This window comes from Scleropages formosus, chromosome 5, assembly GCF_900964775.1.
Source record: "Scleropages formosus chromosome 5, fSclFor1.1, whole genome shotgun sequence".
NCBI classification, from domain to species: Eukaryota; Metazoa; Chordata; class Actinopteri; order Osteoglossiformes; family Osteoglossidae; genus Scleropages; species Scleropages formosus.
The window spans coordinates 20,773,300-20,796,949 of record NC_041810.1 but is presented as its reverse complement, the minus strand read 5'-3'; the positions used below and the strand labels follow the sequence as shown (position 1 = coordinate 20,796,949).

At 42.3% G+C, this 23,650-nt stretch overlaps 1 protein-coding gene across 3 annotated transcripts in view; it reads left to right on the top strand.

The window, feature by feature from the left end:
• The window catches only part of LOC108921143 (semaphorin-3A-like), a 115,962-nt gene that overhangs the window by 74,981 nt on the left and 17,331 nt on the right, over window positions 1-23,650 (top strand). For all 3 annotated transcript variants that reach the window (XM_018730461.2, XM_018730462.2, XM_018730460.2), the window contains exons 3-6: window positions 10,771-10,931; window positions 15,109-15,171; window positions 18,991-19,110; window positions 20,296-20,389. In XM_018730461.2, the coding sequence (XP_018585977.1) occupies window positions 10,771-10,931; window positions 15,109-15,171; window positions 18,991-19,110; window positions 20,296-20,389 (438 nt within the window). The remainder of the gene's footprint in view (window positions 1-10,770; window positions 10,932-15,108; window positions 15,172-18,990; window positions 19,111-20,295; window positions 20,390-23,650) is intronic.

The following is a 23,650-nucleotide window of genomic DNA, read 5'->3' as shown; positions in this document are numbered from 1 at the left end:
ACATATACATAATTCCATAGACAACGCTGCAGTTCGGGAGCGGACAAGTGGCATGTTTGTTGGATTAGGGTTAGGGTTGGATAATGGATATGAACAGAAGAATTCTTCTAATCCCTTGAAAATATAGTAGCAATACTGTACACTGTATGTGGCTTGTCTGTCAGTCAAACACACACACACACACACACACACACACACACACACATGCAATGTCATGCAGGAACATGCATCCAAACGTATAACCAGTCATAGACACAGAGCGATCCCAGAATTTAGAGAAGCACAGACATAGAGATGTGTCAAACGCAAAAATACACACACAAAGCAGTAGTATTTGACATTTACGGTTGAGAGATGCACAGCAAGTTCTGAGGAATATTTTACTTGTGTAGGTTGGTTATAGAGAGAGAATTTCTGTGTATTTATATCTGAATACCCCCATTATTTCTGTTGGCTTGAAGAATTAGCTAAGTCCCTTAAGACCTTTTTTTATTTTACAAATTATCCCCTTGTGAGAACTGTTTTCTTTCCCTACTGAATGAAACCAGATGTTTTTTGGGCATTTTGGGGATGTCTTTTTCAAATTCAGATGGACAAGATCTTTTCGGCACACCATAATCACTGTAGTTGCTATCTGATCATCCCATCCCCATATGTGTCAGGCGTATACATTTCTAAACCAAAGGAGATTCATGTCATTCAGAATGTACCGGAAGGCCGTGATTGAATGAATTGTTATGTCTGTTGATGCCTGTGGGTCAACAGGAGGGGTAACACCTGGACATTTGGATGAGGTTATTGCCCCTCTGCCCTTAACAACATACTTCATAAAGACATCATGAACAGGGAGAAGAGGTGTAGACAGGGTGGGTGGGGGTAAAGGCATCACACAGGAAAGGACTATGAGGGATTGTTATTCCTTGGACAAAACCAGTTCCCCCTATGTTGGTTAATTATTTGGGACTTTTATGAACATTGTGAACTCTGAAAATATTTGTAGAAAACTCAGTTGTGGTGTAGCATAGTAATTACAGTGGACTCTCACAGTAGGTTTAAACCCCACCTCCTTGTGTCATACACTTGATCAACACACTTACCCTGCCTCAGTAGAAATTACCCTGTCGCATGAATTTAGTAAATAACCGTAGGTAGCTTAACATGGTGAGATGAGTTGGTGAAAAGAGTAGGCTAGAAGAATGTGTTTTAAAGAGGTTTAGACTGTATTTCACCCTATATTCAGGGCTCTCAATTATTATAGCATGGTAAGACACAAACCAGTCAGCATTTGTTAAGGGAGTTCAGGGGTTAAAGCAATTATCCATGCTTTACAGTATAATGCTTCTTTTGGCAAGCTGTTCAAATGTCTCCTCTTAATTTATATTATGATCTTCAACGACGATGATGATGATGATGATGATGATGATGATGGCCTCGCATCGTTGAGTCACCCTCAAGGGTGTTTATTTCTTTCCTCAAGCTGGAATACATTGTGTAAGCTGTGTCAAAGCTGCTTGTGAGCCCAGGTCACCCCCGTTTTACCATACACCTAAGACAAAGTCCTCCTTAACCTCTATTCATAGTGCTACTTCCCCTATTGGCACACAAACGTGCCTAAACTGCTCAGTGTGGAGCAGAAGCAATGTTTGTTCAGGTTCAGTATACTTTTCTTATTTTTATGCATGCTTTCCTTGCTGGGAGGGGGCACGCAACTATAGCCGCAGGCATTCACCAAGTGCTGTGTGTGTTTTATTGGTATGTCTTCGATAGCCATGTGCTTGGCCTTGGATGGGCCTTGTGAGGGTACAACCTGAGGTATAGTGATCTGCAAAACTGAGCCTTGAGGGGGAGTAGTGCAGAGGGTGCTTTGCTTCAGATCAGGGTGGGGTGAGTGTGTGGATACATTCTCACTGAGAATGCAAGGGCAGTTCTACAAAGGTTGAGTGATGAGTGGAAACCATTGAAGACACTTACTGCAGATGAATTATTATATGGATTAGTGATGCATTTCCAAAACATGTATGAGTATTCATTAATCTGATGTGTTTCTATAAGGTGATTTAAAATGTGAAGCAACTTACAATAATAATTTACCCATTTATAAAACTAGGTAATTTTTACTGGATGAATTCAGGGTAAGTACCTTGCTCAAGGGTGTTACAGCAGGAAGAAAGGTTTCAACCTGGGTCTTTCTACTCTAACCACTCCACTACCTGGACTAACAGACATTTATTGGATTCTCATTCTCTTCTTGGCCAACTCTGCTAAGCTGGAACCCTTGAAGGCACTGTGAGAGAATAGTTTACTGTTACTTCTTGCCAGATCCAGTCCCAGGAAATTCAAGCAAAAGAACAACTGAGTAGGATAAAATATTACCTCTCCTTGCAAAATGGGGGAGAGGGGATCAGGTCGATGAAGTCATCGTCCCGACGACTGTTCCCACAGAACCTGGTTCACTCCCTTGCAGGCAGAGCTCAGTGAAGGGACTTGGGCAGAAACTCTGGACAGCTGAGTACGCTTGATGGCCTAAGAGAGTCATTTGATGTGAGCCATTGACTAGATAAAAGTGATAAAAACGATCAGGAAGGCAACTTTGCGGCCATGTGCTTATTGGTTTTTTCATTGGTTCTGAGAAATTAAATTTTACAGCTACTAGACTCTCACGTACTTCTTCTGTTGTTTCATTAAAGCATACAGTTTATATACAGGTGGTCCTCCACTTATGACAGGGTTCTATTCTGATATGGGATATAGTCCTACCAGCAAAGTATTTTGAAAGTATTTTATGTTGAATTCATCAGAAATTGAAAATCCCCTTTTGCTGTATAATATAAATCTTAACAATATATAAACAGTATGCATGATTGCTACATTTGCTATATTGTATCTGTCTAGTCTTCCGCCCCAGCGCAGCGAGGAACACCTGCTGCGGATCAGGGGACCAGCGCATAAAAGGAGTGCGCGGAGAGAAGTCAGACACGGAACCTCGTTCAGCCTTGCTATTCGCTTGCGTCTCTCTCTTTGGCTTGTGGCCTTCTCCTGACCTTCCCATCCTTGTTCCCACTCCTCGCCCTTTTTCCTGAAACCCCGTTCCTTCTTTGTTTCCCCGACCTTTGGCTCGTGTTTTGACTTACGGTTTTTGGATTCTCCTGACAACGACGATCGCTCCTCGGTGACCCACGCCTATTTTCCTGACAACGACTTTCGGATTTCCCCTTCTCAAGCACGCCTCGGCTCTGCACTTGGGTCTGGCGACTCACTCCCCGGTCGGAGTCATGACACTATCATTGTACAAATGGGCTTTGTTGTATTTTTTCACTAAATTCACAATAATATGGAATAATTAAACAAGGACAGTAGTTGTAAAATGAAATAAAATACAGTTATTTATAAATACTGTACTTCAGAGTATTCATAAACTGATAATGAACGCCCGCTTTTTTGCTTGCAGGCAATTTTAAATGAAGAGTAACTTGAAAGAACTCGTAAATTAAAAGTTTGGTGAAAAAAGAGACCCAAAAATTTGAAGTATGATGCAATGTGGCATAGCGGCCAGTTGATGTTATCATGTAGCAGATGGAGCGGTTGTCATTATATGTCACTACCAAACACTGGGATTTTTTCAAATTATTGTAATATGGTTAATGGGATGGCTATTGTATGTTTATTCATTGAAGGTATTGCTTCTCTTCAAAGCAACTTACAGTGATAAGCTACTTACAATTATTTAGCTATTTATAATTTTCCATGGAAGGTTGTTTAAGGTCAGAAGCGAATGGAGTACCATTACAAAGCTGAAAGTTACAAGTTTCGGATATTCAGTGCCGAGCCTCAAGGAGGTGGCCAATACGTGTGATCCTGGGTGTCACTGGTGATCCAAACCTGGTGTGTTTTCACACAGGGTATGAGCAGGTACAGTACTCACCTCACCCAGGATCCCCTTTGGGTAGCACAGTGCAGCCAGTGCGACTATTCAGCTGAGGAGTCACTTTGCGTCGCCCTGCCTCAAAGCAAACTGCCTCCTTTTTCTCGCTGTCCTCAAGAGCTCATTGTCTAATGGTACCGTGACTGGTTGTGAGAATAAAAGATGACTGAATGAACACTTCTGGTGGGAGGAGCAGGTTCCAGATTGCCGGGCCTTTATTCGCCCACGACACAAATATCTGAAAAAACGAATGACTACATGCTATATTAATATACTGATACTAGTTGCCTTTTAATGTTTTTTTTTTTAATCATTCATTCGTCATACTAAAAGGAAAAAAGTACTAGGTATGCACATACACTGAAGTCAGGCGAACCCGGCAACACGGGGCGCAAGGCTAGAGAGAGAGGGGACACACCCAGGACAGGACGCCAGTCCATCGCAAGGCACTCCAAGCAGGACTCGAACCCCAGACCGACCAGAGAGTAGAACCTGGCCAAGCCCACGGTGCCCCTGCTCATATAAACGTATGCAGAAATTGCAGACAATTTTTAGCATGTCTCCCAACAGTTCCATTTTTTTTGTTTTTGTCTTGGTGATTCTGTAATCTATTTGTACAGCTGGGGTGTACTGTAAGGCTTTAAGTAAAATATCATACTGAGCAGAATGGTAGCAAGATTCCACCTGGAATTCAAAGCCATGACCTTTGCAGAGTCAAGTGTTTAAATCATTGCTTCACATCATAAAGCAGCAAACGTCCTTTATACATTTCCTTTCTTTGTGCCCCACACAAGAGATATTAATTTATAAGACATCACTTTTGTTGGAAACCACACGTATCGCTTTACACCGGGTGTCATTGAGAAGGACGGCAGCTCTGTGTGAGTCGAGGGGCTCGCTGTGCATTTGGCTGCTGCCGAGAGACAGACCCAGGGCTGTCCAGGCATGCTGTCACACCTCGGCCCCCCGGGTCAAGCCGGTGCTCTTCCATGAGCTTCCAGCTTTCCTTCTGGAGCTATGGCCTATCGGTCAGAGAGTCAGATACAAAGTCAGGATGAAACAGTTAATAAGTTAGACAGCTGGACAGTAAAATAGTTAGACAGGAGACAGTCAGACACACTGTCTTACAGGACAGCCAGACAGTTGGGAGACTGGACACTTGGAAAGTTGGGCAGTTAGACAACTAGACAGACAGCTGGGCAGTTAATACAATGGTCAACTAGTTAAACTTTCAGATGACTGGACAGTGGGATAGCAGTCAAAAACCTCGGCACCAAGACAACTGGAAAGCTGGACAGTGGGACAATAGGACAGCTGAAGAGTAAGTTGCATAGTTGGGCAATAAAGACAGTCAGATTGGAGAACAGGAGAGTTCATCAAAGAGCTGGACACCCAACAATTGAACAGCAGAATAGTTAGATAGTAAGAGCAAACAATTTAACTGGCTACTAATTGGTTGGGCAGTTAGACAGTGGAATGATTGGGCATCTGGGCAGTTAAAGAACTGGGCAGTCCACGAGTTAGACAGCTGGACAGATGGAGAGCTAGATGGAAAGCTGCACAGCAGGACCGTTAGGCAGACAGGCAGCCACAGCAGACATGTTCACTATTCATCACGCTCCTAAAGGCACAGGGATTAATAATTACTAATTATGGGCACAATGCTCACTAAAGAGATGGCATGCTGGTACTGGAGGCCCACACACACACGCACAGTACAGCATGGTGGGGTAACACAAACAAGTGGTAATATGTCTGAATGTGTAAATCTGAAAGTATTATAACTGCATGTACTAAAAGAAGAATTTTAAATGATATTATATTATATTATATTAAGGGGGTGCGGTGGCGCAGTGAGTTTGACCGGGTCCTGCTCTTCGGTGGCTCTGGGGTTTGAGTCCCACTTGGGGTGCCTTGCGACGGACTGGCGTCCCATCCTGGGTGCGTCCCCTCCCCCTCCAGCCTTATGCCCTGTGTTGCCAGGTTAGGCTTCGGCTCCCAGCGACCACACATGGGACAAGAGGTTTCAGACGGTGTGTGTGTGTGTGTGTGTGTGTGTGTGTGTGTGTGTGTGTATATTATAATCATACTTTATTATATTATATTATATTATATTATATTGTATTATAACAAACTCTTCAACCGCACAAAAGCATTCATATTCATTTTTAATTTTCAAGGTTTAACTGAAAATTTTTATTAATGTTTCATTTAATTTATCATTCTAGCTGTATATGTATATATATAAATAACACTTATAAAACTTCTGTAATGGGTATTTTTCAAGTAACATGGGATCGATTTAAAAAGACTGAATAATACAGCAAGTATTTGGATCAAGTCCATCTGAACGGTAAGATTCACTCCATCAGCAGCTGAATCAGTGGCTAATTGTTTGAGAGCTCTGCTGGAACACGAAAGCAGCCCATGAAGCGTACGAGCAGCAGCAGGGCTCAAAACCACCGCCGGAGTATATCCCCAAGGGAACGAGTGAAGGTCATTTCACCGCACTTCCCAAGAACAGTAAATCCTTATTCGTTTTAATCAAGTTGTTTTGATTTCCTCAGATCCGAGTAGTTATCACTGGCAGAAATTTAAAATATTTTAGTTTTCAAAAGTTTGTATGTGAGTATATGCATAAATGCCTTTGCAGTGGTGCTTCTAAGCTTTTGTAACTATGTGCATCTGCCATTCCTTTACCCCAGTATTTTTGCGAGTTGAATGAACCACTGATACTCTCTCTAACACATACACACACACAAAGATATAAAAATGAAGAAAAGGACTACTTGTCTCTACTAAAAATAATAATATGTTGAGAAATATGGCTGAATTTTATGTTGTAGCTGCTAAAGCATCCCTTGTCCATTTTTACATTCATGAAAAAATGTTTTAAAAAATTACATTCTTGATAGAAGGGGGTGCGGTGGCGCAGTGGGTTGGACCACAGTCCTGCTCTCCGGTGGGTCTGGGGTTCGAGTCCCGCTTGGGGTGCCTTGCGACGGACTGGCGTCCCGTCCTGGGTGTGTCCCCTCCCCCTCCAGCCTTACGCCCTGAGTTGCCGGGTTAGGCTCCGGTTCCCCGTGACCCCGTATGGGACAAGCGGTTCTGAAGATGTGTGTGTGTGTGTGTGTGTGTGTGTGTGTGTGTGTGTGTACATTCTTGATTTAGGAAAGAATTCTCTACATCCTCAACAGAATGCCTGTGGCTCATTTTTGCAAGCTATGTGCTGTTGGCTTTCGCTGTAAATGGCTGTAACTGCCGGCACTCAGACACTTAAATGTTTCCAAAGCAGAAATGGAGGCAAACTGAATTTTATTAACGACCTTGCAGTCACAATAGGGTGTCTAGGAACCTCTCTGCTGAGGAAGAAATGAGGTGTTCCATTGTCCCAAACCACAGCTAGTTTGTTTGGTGACTCCCCTGTTGGTCGCACACTTCAGTTGCTTGGAAATTACTTAATATATCTTTCTCGGCATGCTTGGTTTAAATGGAGCAGCCCATTTCGGTGTAAAATGCACTGCACTCTACCTCTTTTTGCAGACATTGAGGACTTGATATCTCGCACTACCAACAGACTGTAATGCAGTCAAACACGTGATGACACTCCTCATTTCTAATGTTACCCTAGGGCCTACTTTAAAATGACCTTATATAATATGACCTACTTAAAGGTGGATACGGTGTCCTAGGCTGGGGCCGTAATCTTATTCAGTGTACGTTCTTCGGACACTCACGTGTTACTGGTTTTGTGTTCCTCAACTTCCCGTCCCAAGGCTGTCATTGAAACTGTACTCGCAAGGGAGCGGGTGACCCCCAAACACATTAGTCATCGCAAGGTCGTATGATTGACGCATTGCTTGACTTAAAATGGCAACATCCGCCAATCTAGTTACAAAAACAGTTTGTCGCATACGGTCCATGTTGAGTCTGCTCTCCATCTGGAAGTGCAGCCGTCATAGCTGAAGTGTCTGAAGAACCTGAAACTCGTGTAAAAAAGCTGATCTGCAGTAGATATGGGATAAGACGGCCTGCACGTACCCTTTGTATATTCCAACACTTGGGAATGCTCTAGGAAATTTGATATTAGCAGCAGAACTTCTCACACAGATGTCTGGATAATGTGTTTTTCTGGATGATGTTGACCATCGTAAGGGGGGCGCAGTGGTGCAGTGGGTTGGACCGGGTCCTGCTCTTCAGTGGGTCTGGGGTTCGAGTCCCGCTTGGGGTGCCTTGCGACGGACTGGCGTCCCGTCCTGGGTGTGTCCCCTCCCCCTCTGGCCTTACGCCCTGTGTTGCTGGGGAAGCTCTGGTTCCCCGTGACCCCGTAGGGGACAAGCGGTTCGGAAAGTGTGTGTGTGTGTGTGTGTGTGTGTGTTGACCATCGTTGGTTTTCATTGTGCACACAGATGAAAACCCAGCAACCCTGGAGAAATTCGACGATAACTGTTACAGAAAACCGGCTTAGGTTTGTTAAATATTCTCACGGAATTGTAAACTGTTGTACAACAATATCCTTCTATTTTTAGTCAATGTGAATTTCCTTGCTTGTGTTTCATTTGACAAAATTCAGTCTTTACGAAACAACGTAGCTAACAGTCCATGCACCGTATGCACTGCAGATGTTCGTTTAAGTTGGTGATCTGTGCAGCATCACAGCTCCTTTTTGTGTCTCGCACCAAAGATGTGCGATAAAAATGTTGGGCTCCCAGCCTGGTCTTGCGTGGAGTGAACTCAATGTGACTATGGAGACACCGAAGAAGGAACAAGGACTTAGTATGGGTGACGCTGTCATCAAGCCAATGGCCCCATTCGACTTAGCTCCATGTGAGCCGGAGGGGTAATAAACCGAAATCTGAACTCCGGGAAGGTTGCTGGAACTTGTTTTAATAGCATCCAATGTCGATGGAGCTAACCTGTGCATTTTTTCCACAGTTAGCTAATTTACTTGCTTCTAAAAAAATACGAGTGCAGGTGTCCGGATGTGGGTGGGAATAGGGGTGGGATGCAGGTAGGGGCGGGGGTAGGTGAATGTTTTCCCCCAGGGCTTTCTTGCTTGAGCCGTGGATCCCCCCTTATTTGTTCTGGATGGTTGAGTTTGACTTGTTTTGCAGGTCACTGTGGCGGAGTTGTTTTAATTCCCCCATAGACCCCATTCTCATGGCTGGCAGCAGATAAAACGTGTTTAGATACATGCTGGGTATCAGGGTACTTTACTTCGACATCGCTACATAGACATTAAAGTAATCTTTACCCCCTTTTCAGTCATTTATTGCCTGAAATCAAACCGTAATCCTGTGCTTGTATGTAAAAGTCCTCTTGTTGCAATAATTTACTGCTCCGAGAGCCATTTTGCTTGGTAACTTCTATCAGCATTGTATTTTCGCTCGGCATTAGGCAGGTAAATTTATGTTAGTTAGGCTGCTGCGTTAGCTCGGAGTCAGAGAGAATGTGTGGCCCAGAAGCAGCGAGCTTTCCAGCTGGCTGTACCGTCAAGGTCGGCTCATTCATGCGGGCTCTGGCGCAGTCTGGCAGTGCCTATTCAGCTGTGCGCGAATCGAATCGCTTGTGATCGCCAGCCCTGTGGAGACGCAAGCAAACAAACTGTGACGCGTGACTTACTGCTGAGTCTGGCCCGGCTTAGCCACGGCCGACGGGCCCAACACCACTAGCTTTCCCAAACCCTTGTTTATTAATGTTTTTGTCGTGTCAGATTGCAATTGTTTAAGATGGATTTGTTTTTCTGTTCTACAAGTATCATTAAACCTTGTTACATTAGAATCCCTCAGCCAAACAAATATTCCCTCTTGGCTCAGAGACCTGCCTCTAATCTCCTAGCGTGAGTGTACTGTCTTTTGCTCTGACACTGAATATAATCAACAGGATTAGAGTTTGAATTTTTCCTGAATCTCACTGAGAAGCACCAGCCTTATGTAATTAAAAAGAAATCCAGTGTTGACTGTCACTCTGAGAGAGACTCTTAGCGGCTTCCAATCAGCTGATATAGTTCTGTGACATTTATGTGCCTTGAGCTTTGTGTACAAGGAGAACATGCAAAGCCTTTTTATGTTTACCAGTATACAATGTGGTCGGAAGTTCATAATTTTAGCAGATCGCCTGCCTCTTGTTTTATTTTGTTGAAATTGTGAGAGAGGTGAGACAGGGGGTATTTGACCTGTCTAACTGTGTTTGAAGTGTCGCGCTAATTACACAGCATGGTGACATGGAGTGACACTTTGCTCCTGGCTATCCCTTTCGAGACTATGTATGAAACTGTTGACAGTTTTGTACACCACTTCAAAGGCTTGTCCTCACTGGGTCAAACAATGATTGAATGCATTGAATTACATATTAGGGATGGCTGTAATTGTGTTTATTTAAATGGCAACACACCATGTTAGGCCCGATAACAGTAATGCCGTGAGCTGTATGCTTTGAAAACCTCATGTATTCATGAAATTTACCATTACATCAGCATGAATACACTTGTGAAGAGAGGTCCTTTATTTGTCCAGAGGTCAGGTCCAACACCATACACATTGGCTGCATTCACACCCTCTACACGAGGCCCATAACTTTTGCGATACAGTGGGTCTCTGGCAAGCAGAGGCTGTGTTTCAACGTGTTGCCAGTTTCTCCTGCAGTCATTTGCTTAGCTGTGCCGAACGCACGGCAATCATAGGTGTGCCTTTCGGTGAAAGCTCCACAGAGACAGCATCTCAGCCTGTGAGATGGGGCATCTGATCAGTGCTGTCCTCCCCCGAAGGGTCAGCACTGTTGTGCTCTTTTCTTCAGCCAGGCCCATGCAGTCTTTCCTCACAATGCTCTATTTTTCCTTCCCCTTGCAGAGATGTTGGAATCCAACAATCTAATTACGTTTAATGGCCTGGCTAACAGCTCCAGTTATCACACCTTCCTGCTGGATGAAGAGAGGGGCAGACTGCTGGTGGGAGCCAAGGACCACATCTTCTCCTTTAATCTTGTCAACATCAACAAGGACTACCTGAAGGTAACACTTACCCCTCCGAGCGCGAGGAAGGACAGACTGAACACTGGGGGAGAATCAAAGCCAAAGTCAACGTTTTGTAGTCAGACAGGCCTTCGAGTCACTGACAGACAAAACACGTGGTTAATATACTATAACAGTGTATCACATGTTTTAAACATTACCATCTGAACGGGAACTGAGATTTAGGCAGATTGTTCCTGAAGTGTTTTGAATTCATGGTTTGGCACTTAATTTGAAGTAGATGGCTGCAACGACAGCATGTGATTGCGCTCAGGTGAACAGTGCACTTTAGGTGCTTTTGAAGGCGTTGGTGTCAACAGCTCCCACGGGGATACCTGTCTGCAGCCGAATCATGGATGCCGTCAATTGAACACACAGCATGTATTGCCCTCAGCTTCCATTGAAAGTGTAGCTGTGGAAAAGAAATTGAAAACACGTCAGCTGTTTAAATATTAGTCTGCTGATGGTAAAATACTGAATGTTGGACTGCATGAGGTTTGAATGCAGCTCAGCTGTGTTTTTCGACATGTCACTTTGCTTCCAGAGCTTTAACACTCCATCATTACATAGTCGCATGGTCTCTAACAGCAGCAGTGGGGAGAACATCTGAATGGAAACTTTGCCCCCACCATGTGGACAAGAAAACAAATAGAGCTCATCTGGAAAAGCTGGACAAAGTGAAAATGAGAGGTGGAAGTGGAGGAACGGTCAGGAATTGGCGGTGGAACTCGCGAACAAACTAGCGGCTTTATAGGCTAACCTCACGGGGGCGAGTGGGGAGTGCGCCTTCCACAGAAAGGCATCAAATGCATATTTAAAGTGGGGAGATGTCACAGAAATCTCGAGCAGCTCGGAGCACATGCGGGAGACCTTGCTCTGTGTACCTGGATGAATAATGAAGAGCAGGCCGAAACAAAACCGAAGACAAATTGCATTGAGTCCCTGAAGAACGCACGTGTCAGCTTTCAAATCCCCCCTGCTGTCAGGGCTGGACAGGCCTTCGTGCTCATTCAGACATGCGGCCAGACCAAACTCTATGTGCTCCACTACCATTAGAAAAATATAACGTGCACTTCTGAGCCATTGCTTTTTTATAGAACACATGCGATACATTTTTGGAAGAAAGGGATTTTTTTCGGTGTCGTGTTCCACATCGGGCATGTGATTGATTCGTTCCAACACCAAAAGGGTTGTGCTGATTGACAATACCTTAGGAGTTCTGCTGTTGATTGGTGTTACAGTTACAAATCCAGGTAATGTTGCAGCCTTCTGCAAGATGGATTTAAAGGTATAACAGATCCCCTAATAAAATGCAGCCCCATCCCATGTACCGGTACAAATATTTGGCTAATGTAAACGAGGCCTTGCATTCCTCAGGCTTTGCAAATATGCTCTTCTTGAATTCTGTGCCTCATAGTAATTCTATGGTAAAAGTAATTATAGAGCAATTATGCTGTTATACTTTATTTATATTGCAACTGTTTGTGTTCTCTGTGCACCTTGTTGCGAGTCTTTGTTCTATGTGTTCATGTAGTGTGTGTACTGTATATCTCTGTATTGCTGAAGTATGCAACAGAATTTCCCCTGGGATCAATAAAGTATTTCCATCCATCCATCCATCCATCCAGTCCCAAAGTACAATAGAGGAGATGCCATTTTCCCAATGGCAGCCTGAGCAAATGATTTTGAGGCAATAAACTGCAAAGGTGTGGCTACATCCATTGCATTGCAGACTGCAGTTCATTTTTTTTTATTTGCAAATACAGTTGCTATAAATTTATGCCAAATCACAATTATGATTCTATACTATATAATCATGTAATATGATATTTAAATAAATATATATCATGCAAGGAGGGGCACGGTGGCGCAGTGGGTTGGACCGCAGTCCTGCTCTCCGGTGGGTCTGGGGTTCAAGTCCCGCTTGGGGTGCCTTGCGACGGACTGGCGTCCCGTCCTGGGTGTGTCCCCTACCTCTCTCCAGCCTTACGCCCTGTGTTGCCGGGTAGGCTCCGGTTCCCCGTGACCCCGTATGGGACAAGCGGTTCTGAAAATGTGTGTGTGTGTGTGTGTGTGTGTGTGTGTGTGTGTGTGTGTGTGTGTGTGTGTGTGTGTGTGTGTGTGTGTGTGTGTGTGTATATCATGCACACACACACACACAATGTCTACAACCACTTGTCCCGAGCAGGGTGGCGGTGAACCGCAGCCAAACCCAGAAACACAGGATACAAGGCTAAAGGGGGAGGGGACATCAGTCTGCCGTAAGGTACCCCAAGAAGGACTCGAACCCCAGACCCGCCACACAGCGGGCCCCAGCCAAATCTGCTACACCACCACGCCCCCACGGTGATAGCTTTTTCACCTTTTCATTGGATGAAATTTTCCATCCTTGCAAAATTCCTTGTACCTGTTTCATATGCCAGATTCAACATTTCCGACATTCCTTGACTAATTTTCCCAAACTTCACGCGAAATTCAGTGGCATGCCTTTGGCGTGAAGTTGAAGAAACATTAGCTGTGGCTGTTATCACAAAATAGGGGTTAAAATATTAGCTTTGGCAACTCAAGGACTGAACAGGAAGCAGTCCTGCTACTGGTGTACAGTCAAAAGGTGTTGACCTTGACTCTCCCGCTACCATAGAGCTGAAACAGAGACAGGCCGCGTGCAACATAGAGGGTCTCGAAATTGTCACTCTTTGTCTATTGGTGAAATTCACTATTGTTTACCCTGAGCAGTAAGTTGCTTTGGAGAGAGGCACCCTCTAAATGAATAAAGGCAAATATAAAGTAGTATTTTGGCATGGCATTCTGTGAAATAAATAAATTTAGAGGACTTGAAGAATATACTCCTGTTTAATCCTTCTAACAGAGGAATTTTGGTGAATTATGGGAGTTAAAGCTGGATACTCCTTTTCAGGAAACTACTTACTTGGGGGTGTTGTCCCAGTGCGCTAGAGGCCAGTCTCCTACTGAGAGCTCGAGTGATGTTTACCATGCTGCGGCGTACCATAGCAGGCCTGGCACGCAGTCTGCAGCATGCACCATGTGAGGACATCGGCGCGTGTTAAACATTCACTGAGAGACGCCATGCTGTGCATGTGCAGAGGAGGTGGGCAGACAGACGGACCTGGCACGGCAGGAGGTACTCTCGGGAGGCGGAAATATCATGTTGACGTTACCTATCCCTGAGGGAAGGCTGAAAGCTGAACCTCGCTCGACTGATGGAAGGCCTCACTCCAGACAGCCAGGAAGTGTAGCAATCTCACACCCTGTGCCTCGGTTCACGCTCCAGTCTCCACTATTGTATCTTGGCCCTAGTTCTAACCCCGGAGTCCAGTTTTTATTACATTGATTTCCCGTGTTGTTCCTCCTGAGCTACATACTGTATACAATTTCACTTCGCCACATGGAACAGGTTCAGCCTCCTCCTATCTGATGGCGGCAGCACTCCGAGGGAACAACCCTAGGACAGGAATTGCTCCTCTTTCATACTTCATTTCCGCTTAAAACTGAGTTGAACTGAGAAGAAAGAAATGTTTGTGGTGAAAAAATAAACTGGAAACTTTGTGACATATGTCTGGTAATATCCTGTTTTTGTTTGCAGAATACGGTTGGATACGTTAAAATTTATATATGCATATATGTATATAATACAGATAAATACAGATAAATATGTATATATATATATATATATATATATATATATATATATACATATTTATCTGTATTATTATTCTGATATTATAAAATGACTATATTTATTCATATATTTAAATTTAAAATCAATAGTCAAGGTATTAACAAGTTAATTATGAAAAATACATATTTGTATATTTTAGTTATATAAATGTTTATTTGGTTTGTGTATAATTATATATATGGTTATATATGTATATATGTGAATGTATATAATGTTCACATATGCCTGCACTCTGACATTACTGTAGCTAAAGAGAATTTCAGATTTTGAAAAACATACAAACATATTTACTAAACGCATCTTTCGCACCCCCCTCTCAAGTGTTCAGCCATAGTTTTGTTTCAGCACAAGTAAATTGAGAGCTTCTTGGGTTTTGTTACTTCACAGTATAACCAATAAAGGACTACTGCGGCATGTTAACCTTGTTATAGGTATATATGTGACCTGAAAATGTCCTCTTCTGATTCACTATTTCAGATTGCATGGCCTGCAACCCCTTCACGACGGGATGAGTGCAAATGGGCTGGGAAGGACATTACGGTACGTGTTTCAAAAAAAAAAACTTTTTTTAAAGGTCACTTCCCTCGTGCTTTGTGTCTCATGCAGAGCTGTCCAGGTGGGAAGCAATATAAAACGATGCCCTTTACCACGGTGTGGTCACTGTGGCCTTGCTTGGACTGAACATACACCTGACAGGTGGAACTTACTCCAGGGCTGCTGGGCTATGAAAATAGCTGCCGTACCTCCTACCCTGATAGAGACTATGTCACGTGCTTTACGAAGCAGTACTGCTGAATTTTTCATTAGCCAGTGAAGGCACAGAACCTGGGGTCTATGACATTTTTAGTGTCTACAACGGAGGGGAAGAAATATACAAAACAGGAAAAATAAGAAAAAAAGTTTAATGGAAGTTTAATGCAACTAAAATTTCAAAATGACTTTTCAAAAGCATAACTGCAGAATTTCTAGGCATTTCCCAAGAAAGTCCCTTTCGTTTTACACTTTCCGGAGGGAAAGTGCTCAGGGCCCACAAACACCCGCACGTTACCCTGCGCAGAGCCAATGTGATGCTGTGATACTAAGTGCAATATTTATTTGGGCTCATGTAAGAAAACAGCTTGATTTGCTCAATATGATCAGCTGTAAACAAAAACGGTGTAAACGGCTTTCTTCAAGGACAGTTTCTTTCAGAGCGCCGGCTCTTTTGTCGGCAATTTTTGAAACACATTCTGTGTGTGTTCAGTGTGTCAGAGCCCAGAACCCTGGCGAGCACAGGGGGTTCGAACAAAAGGAGGACAGCAATGTCTCAGCACACACTGTAACAGGAGAACGTCATGAGCTGTGTGTCCTCTTCACATCTCCTGGTCTTTTGGGTGTTACACTCCGCTGCTGCACCACCTGCACCCCCTGGGAAGGAGAAGATGGGAACGTTAGGGATTTTCATCCTTTTATTTCACAGTTTCTTTTAAGGACAAATGTTTGTTTTCAGATGAATGTATTTGCATGTACTCAGATTTTATATGTACAGTACAAACTATTTCCAGTATTTATCACCTTTTGTTTGTTCTTAGCACAAAGAATTACCCTAGTGCATTTAATTCGCTGTTCAGTTTTACGTCAAGACTCAGTAACGGAACTTTTAAAAAAACTGTTATAATATTACAAAAATAATAGCATATTACACCGAAATCCATAAGTTCACTATTAGAGTACTGTACTGCCTTTACTTTGCAAGTAAGAACACTTATAGGTCTTATTTAATTAATCGTTGTGATTTGATTATTATGTCAAGTTTAAAGTTGGCAGCTCCGTTTTAGAATAAATATGGGGTAATATTTTTTAAACAGCAATTTTTATGTACTTGCCATGTTGATTAGGCTGCTAAAGCACCACATTCCTTCGGCACAACAACACCCAAGTTCCTAAAAACACTGCAGCATGAGAACTTCAACATGTCTTTCAGAAAGGGAGAGATGAAACGGCACATAGACGCAGGGTGGATGTATAAATCAAACAGGCTCCTCTCGCTTATAAATTCCATCCAGATAACGCCTGGGGTGGGGCAACAAAACATGAAATCATAGCAACAAAGACTTTTGCTCTGACAGCTTGCACTGGCAACGTCAAGCTCTATTAATTTTCAAAAGGCCTTGCAAGAACTACTGGAAAATCCCAAGCCTTAGTTGTGCCCGAAGAACATGCAGTTAATGAATGTCAGGTGAGCCCCCTCTGCATTTGAGCCGCATCTGGACGGACGGACTCGATCCGAATGGGGACTGACAAGCCCTCCCTTTCTCTGAATTGGAACAATGTCACGTCTCAAGCCGTTGACGCTCAATGAAGTCGGCAACTTTCACAGCGGCACGAGCAGCGAAATCTCGGCAGCCGACGCGAGTGCGAAAAGTGCTGAAACTAGTCGTTGTGACTTTTGCCGTGACAACTGTCGTCATGTTGTGGTACACAGTCACTTGCTATCACACCCAACACCGATACTACTTTTACTCTAAAGGTCGCAAAGCATACCAGGTTACAGAAGAAGCAGGAAGTAAGCAGAAAAGCGGAGTCACAAGTGATCCTTGGCAGCTATACACTTAAATATCGTACATTTAAATATAGTAATAATATCAGTAATATGGCCCATTAATATAGTCCAAATAAAGGATCTTGTATCTCTACAGCATAAGCTTTGCAGAAGAGATGTCGACCAATTGGACTCCATCATTTAATTTATGAGGCCTGTGGTAAACCAGTGCTTGGCAGGTCAGTGCGCTGAGCAAACCCGTCGATTCAATCGAGTGAACCGTGCATGGCAAGTGAGCTGACACACTGCAGACTAAATAAACCTGGGCCTTACAAACCTGTGTTTGCACAGATGGACTCTTTTATTTTCTTAACAATGTCGGAAGAGGCCCGCGGGACACAGCGGTAATCACTGTACACAGGGGCTTTGCGTTTCGACGCTCCAAAGTGCAGCGAGTGCGGGATCTGCTTCAGATATGCATCTCTACATGTTTGTTTTTAAGGGGGAAAAACCTCTTTCAGTCTCGGCAGAATCAACACGAGAGGGCGTGTCAGAGTGGGAAAATCGTCAAAGTCATACACCTGCTATCAGCAAAACGCAGCTTTGAAAATATCAGCATATTATTGAACGTGTCATCATTTTCAGCATTGTTTCATTGAAACAACACTGATTCTGCGCCTAAAATAGTCACACCACAGGGTATCGTACATGTTCCATTGCATTCGAAACTCTCAGAATGTGTAACATTAGTGTGACGCTAATGAAACGTCAAGCAGTCCCAGGAAAGCAACCCTTTCCGAGATGCGAACCCCTCCTTAATGGTTGCAGTCAAAATTTGTTGCCTTTTAATTACATTGAATGATGAAGATAAGCAGCGATATCCATTTTTGTTAATTCTGTTCAGCCTTTGAAACTTGTCAGCAGTTGGATCCTCAGTCGTTTCGTTTAATGGAAATATTTGGGGAGAAAAGGCAGATGATATTTAATTGATAGAGAAGATAAGGGGCAACAGAGAAACTAGTTACGTTTATTCATTGACCTGATGCTTTTCTCCAGAGTGACTTACAATGTTAAGCTACTTACAATTATTTATCATTTATGCAGTTGGGTAACTTTACTGGTGTAATTTAGGTAAGTATCTTGCTCAAGGATACTATAGTTGGAGGTGAGAATCGAACGTGGGATCTTGCAGCAGTTCTAACCACTACATTACCAGCTGCTCTCGTTCACTGACACTGATGAAGGCAGTTTGCCGAAACACATCAATGCATTGTGCAAAATAAATGTGAAGTTTTTCCATACGCTCTTCAGGGTACATTCTGAAATGAGTCTGTATCTGTATATCTCCATCTGTTGATAACTACACTTTTCTCTGACTCGTCCAGTGCGTCCCAGACAAGCGGTTGCTGAATGATTCAATGTCAATGAACAATGTGCCTTTTTACAGTGGACTCTCAGTGTATTTGGAAACTGGAAGCTGACACAGTGCCTAAAGCCAAAAATCATGGATAACCGGTTCATCATTGTAAACTTTTATGAGATAGTACAGTATGATATCCTAATACTCAAAACAATAATATTCCATTGTAATGATATGAACTCTTATAAATGAATCCATTATTACTCGTGAAACAAATATTAAGATTTTTATATATTGTCCTGGAGTCACATATGTAAAATTAATTAAATAAATTACATTAATGACATCTAACAAAATCAGCATTTACAATAATGTTTTTATTTGTTTTTTTTTTAATTATACTCAATATTGTTTATTACAGCTGAGCATGTTGCTCATTTTGATGTATAATATCACAGCTTTTGTATTTGTTTTGCAGAAAGAATGCTCCAATTTTATTAAGGTGCTCCAGCCCTTTAACCAGACTCACCTGTATGTGTGTGGGACTGGGGCTTTCCATCCTATATGCGCCTATGCCGAAGTCGGAAAGCGCCAGGAGGTGAGAATGCAGATTTTTGCAACACTTTTCTTTGTTTATTTAAATTACACAGAAATCTCTCACACTGAACATGATTCCCCGTAAGGGGTCAGAGGCTGATACCAGAAACTCAGAAAGTAAAACCCACAGCCCCCTCTTTGTAATGTTTGATTTTGGGTTAGTCAGGATTTCATCAAAAATGTAAACTGACTCAGACATGATTTATAAACTTTACAATAAGTTTTATTTGTATATACCATTTTGAAATTATTTAATATTAATATACTACAAATAGAGTTATATAAGCTGGTTTTATATGAGGGATATTGTAAATCATTTAAGGTTTAAATGGGTCCCATCCCAGTATTCCCATCAGTGGAGAAGTGGTTTTCTTTGTGATAAATTAATCATTTTGGTGTTTATCATGCAATTTTAAGATATGATAGTTTCAGCTGTCAAGTTTTTTTTTTTTTTTGTGTAACAAGTCGTATTTTAAGCACAAGATATTGAATTTGCTGATTGATTCTACCCTCTTTGCCATTATAGATGGTTATGTATAACAATTCCCTTTTTCACAAAAAATACTGTAGTTTAACAGTTTAACATCTACCCTTAGGAAACATTTGTTTTCTCATATACCTTTTCAGCTGAGCTGACTGAGTGTTTTACTTTTTTCAAATTATATTTATATTTTAAAGTGTGTTGCTTAATCAATGCAAGGCACAGCCCTGTTTTAAACTACACTGGTCTTGTGGAATGAAGACCACAGCAGTACAAATTAAAATATCAGAAATTACCAGTCACAGCAATAGGTCAAATGTGACATCTTCTCCCGCAAAACGGTTCACTGATTGCTTTTTAAATGACTAGGTTTGGCAAATGAAGTAGAAAATTAAAATTAAAATGTTGTATTGCACAGGCATCCATCAGTTTATTGTTCTCAAATGGATTTCCAGATTTCTTCCATAAAATGTCAATGGTTCATTGAGACAAATGACTGCATGTGAAATTGCCAGATTTCATTAGGCTGCGATCTTTAGAGAATTGAGGACGGCTTTGCAATTACGCAATGACAATTGAATGGCCCAGCTGACTGAGGAACCTTGGCCTGATTGTACTTTATAGTTCTTAACTGTGCATTTGCTGTGAAATACATCTCCTAAATGCTTTGAATTACATCCCTTAAAGTTTTGTTCTCATTAACAGGACAACATCTTCAGGCTGGAGATGTCACACTTTGAAAATGGTCGTGGGAAGAGCCCTTATGACCCCAAGATGCAGACTGCGTCTCTCCTGATTGGTGAGTGTTTAGGCAGCACATCAATGATGCTGCCCCCTACTGTCCCACTCTCTTCATTCCGTCAGTGTTGAGAGAGAGATGAAGGCTACACTGAATGCAGAAGCGGATCGATGACACTGTATGGTTTACCAGTCGGTACCGAGGTTTGTCCACAGCTGAAACATGTTGGAAAATACCCCCAATGTCCCAATCATCCACTTCTGGTTTTCCTGAGCATCTTTGGTCACTCCAGTGTTTACTCAGCAAGGAAGCTTTCACTTTTGTGCGTAGCACTCCTGCCTCCTGTCAACAGCTCATGGTGTTCCAGAAGTACTCCATTCTAGAACATTCAGCAATGCAAAGACTCACAATGGAAGTGAGCTGCAGATGTTTCTAGCTACCCCCATAAACAGTTCCCTTTGTCAGAGGGAGCAGATGTCTGAAATTCAGTTGATTTCAGAAGAGCCCCCTTAACCCACCAAAAACCACTTCCAGATGACTTTTTTGGGTCATGAATAACTGTAATAGTAATTTCCTTGTTCATCCCAATAATGCCATGCTGTAATCTGTATGTATAGTCGTGCTAAATTCTAACCAAACAATCATGTGACATCATCTTAGAGGCATGTGGGCTCAGAACTTACATTTTCTACAACCAGAAGTCTCTGCCACACTTCTTTTTATCGCATCCCTGAAAATGAAAAGAACTCCATTCACTTCACAGGAAAGCCACACCATATTTTTGGTATTATTTCAAGAAAACATGTTAGCAGTCATCTTTCTGCAGCGATAGGCAAAAGGGGTGGGATCACGCTTTTGAGTTTATGAGTTTGAAAGCTGCCATGTTTTTATTAAAAATAAAGTCTCTTTGTAAAATATCACGTGTGGAATATACTTGGCACCCCTTTGTGAGAAGCAGTGCCCACCATTCTCTTTCAGATTCTGTAATAGCCTTATAGTACTTTTCTATATATGTTTATTCGTGTTGCAGATGCTTTTCTCCAAAGTGACGTATAACTGAGATTCACCAAAAGAGCATTTCAAAGCAGACAATGAGATATAGATAGATACGTGTATTTCAGAGCACAGTTAGCTTGTCCAATTCCAGCGTTTTTACTGACGCACATCAGGATATTGTATCATTGAATTAAACATGTGAGGGTGAGTGTGACAGGTGATGTGATGGACATTTATGGATCAAGGTCAGTCTGAAAGAGACTTTTAAGGCTCTTCTTGAATGTTCAAAGGGATTCAGCAGCTCTGAGGAAGAGAGGGCGCTCATTGCACTGCAATGCAGCCAAACAGAGAACCAAGTAGTCAAGATATTCAGATGCGTGTAAAGAAAACCTAACTGAGAAGCCAGCCTTCCTTTATGAGCAGCTCTCATTAACCCCTTGCCCACTTCTTTCCAGAAATACACTGATGGCGAGATCTGTCATTTTGAATTCTCTGTGTGATACAATCTAATCCAACGAGTGTGCCATCGCATGGGGAGATTGGTGATTAGATAATGTGCTCTCGCTAGACTGGGCATCAGCAGGCTGTCATTCTCTGGAGAAGAGTTTTTTGTTTCTCTCTAATGTGTCCCAGAGCCGCTAGCAGCCTCTCTATGCCTCGCTTCCCAGCTTTTGTCTCGCTCTCCAAGAAGAAAGTAATTAAAGTATAGATTTGCCCGAGTGTTGCAGATTAGCTGGTGGCCAACTGAATAGCTTCCAAAGTGTCATTTATTGTCCTGCCCTGCACTGCAAGGGAAATCTCAACATCTTTTAATGAATGGATAGTAAGGACCTGAAACTGAATCCTCTTAGCGTTTGATCCTTTACATCACTTTATTTTCCCAGCAGACACCGTTATCTTAATGACTTGCGTTCTGCGGCTTTATCCAATTATAAAGATTGGTGCTTACTGAGGAAATACGGGCTAAGTACCCTGTTTAACCTCTGGGGTTGTGCTAGAGGCGGTATTCCATTTTTCTTTTCTTTTTCTTTTGTTTCCTACCAAAATTGGACAGCCCATTATACACCAGCACTAAAAAGTTTAGAATCACCAAGAAATTTTTGTATCTTTGAAAGAATTGATACTTTTTTTTAATCAAGCCTCCATGAAATTAATATTAAAATATGACCAAGACATCGTTACTAATGTTGCAAATGGTTATTAGACCAAGGAGGAGAACACACTGTATGTGAAACTTAGAGCGAATGAAGGGGCGGTGGAGGAGTGCTTGATGCCGTCTGTCAAGCGCGGTGGAGGAAGTGTAATGGTTGGGGATTGCTTTAGTACTGGTAAGGTGGGAGATTTACGCAAAGTGTAAGGAAAATTGAACCAGAAAAGTAACACTATTTTACAACTTCATGCCATCCACTGAGAACAGTATCTGATCGGTGCAAAATGTATCATGCAATAGGACAACGATCCAAATCATACTTCTAAGCTATGCAAAATCTATTTGGTGAAGAAATGGGAAGCCTGAGTACTATCTTTGCTGGACATTTCCAACAGCCGTCTAGATCTGGCTACACACACCACAGATGTAAAACACATAAAATTCAATGGATCTGTTGATCAATAATTTTATGTGTTCAGATGCCTGGTTTTCACAGTGTCATGAAGCCTTATGGTAATCAGATGGAAGAACTCTTATTTATAAAGTTGTAGATAAAAGTTGTATATTGGTCAAATTTTACTGGAAGAAAACCTGAGGATTAAGGACAACATCAAGTATACTTACATGTATTTGATCCAAAAAATCATGTGGTCAAGAAGTTCATAGCCTGAACAACTTCACGTCAGGTCCACGAAAAATAGGTCCTCTTTGTGCAGCTGTAAATAGATACACAGAGATGCGCAACAAAGATTTACTCTCTTTTACCAGCAAACAAATGTCCAAGGGGTGTTTTTTTTTTTCTTCAATGATTTCCCACCATGATGTGTGCACAACTTAAGTCTCATGTTCCACCAAAACTGTTTCAATCAGTTGCCAGAAACCTATTCCTTCAGGGGGGTTATATTTTGCAGGCTTATGTTCTGTCATACTTATGGCCCTTGTTATCTTTCCAATGGACCATTTGGGCTAGTCTCTGCCCCAAAATTTCCTACTACATATTATTTGTTGTTTATTTGAAGGGAACGATGTAATCAGAATGTTCTGTATGCCTCCTTATTGTAAAATCTCCAATTTCCTGTTGCTCTGCATGAAATGTCTCTGTTGAGATTCAGGATGCTTTGTAAACTTCTGTAAGTGTTCCGTTTCTCACTCAGAGCTGCTGAAACTTTCTCAAC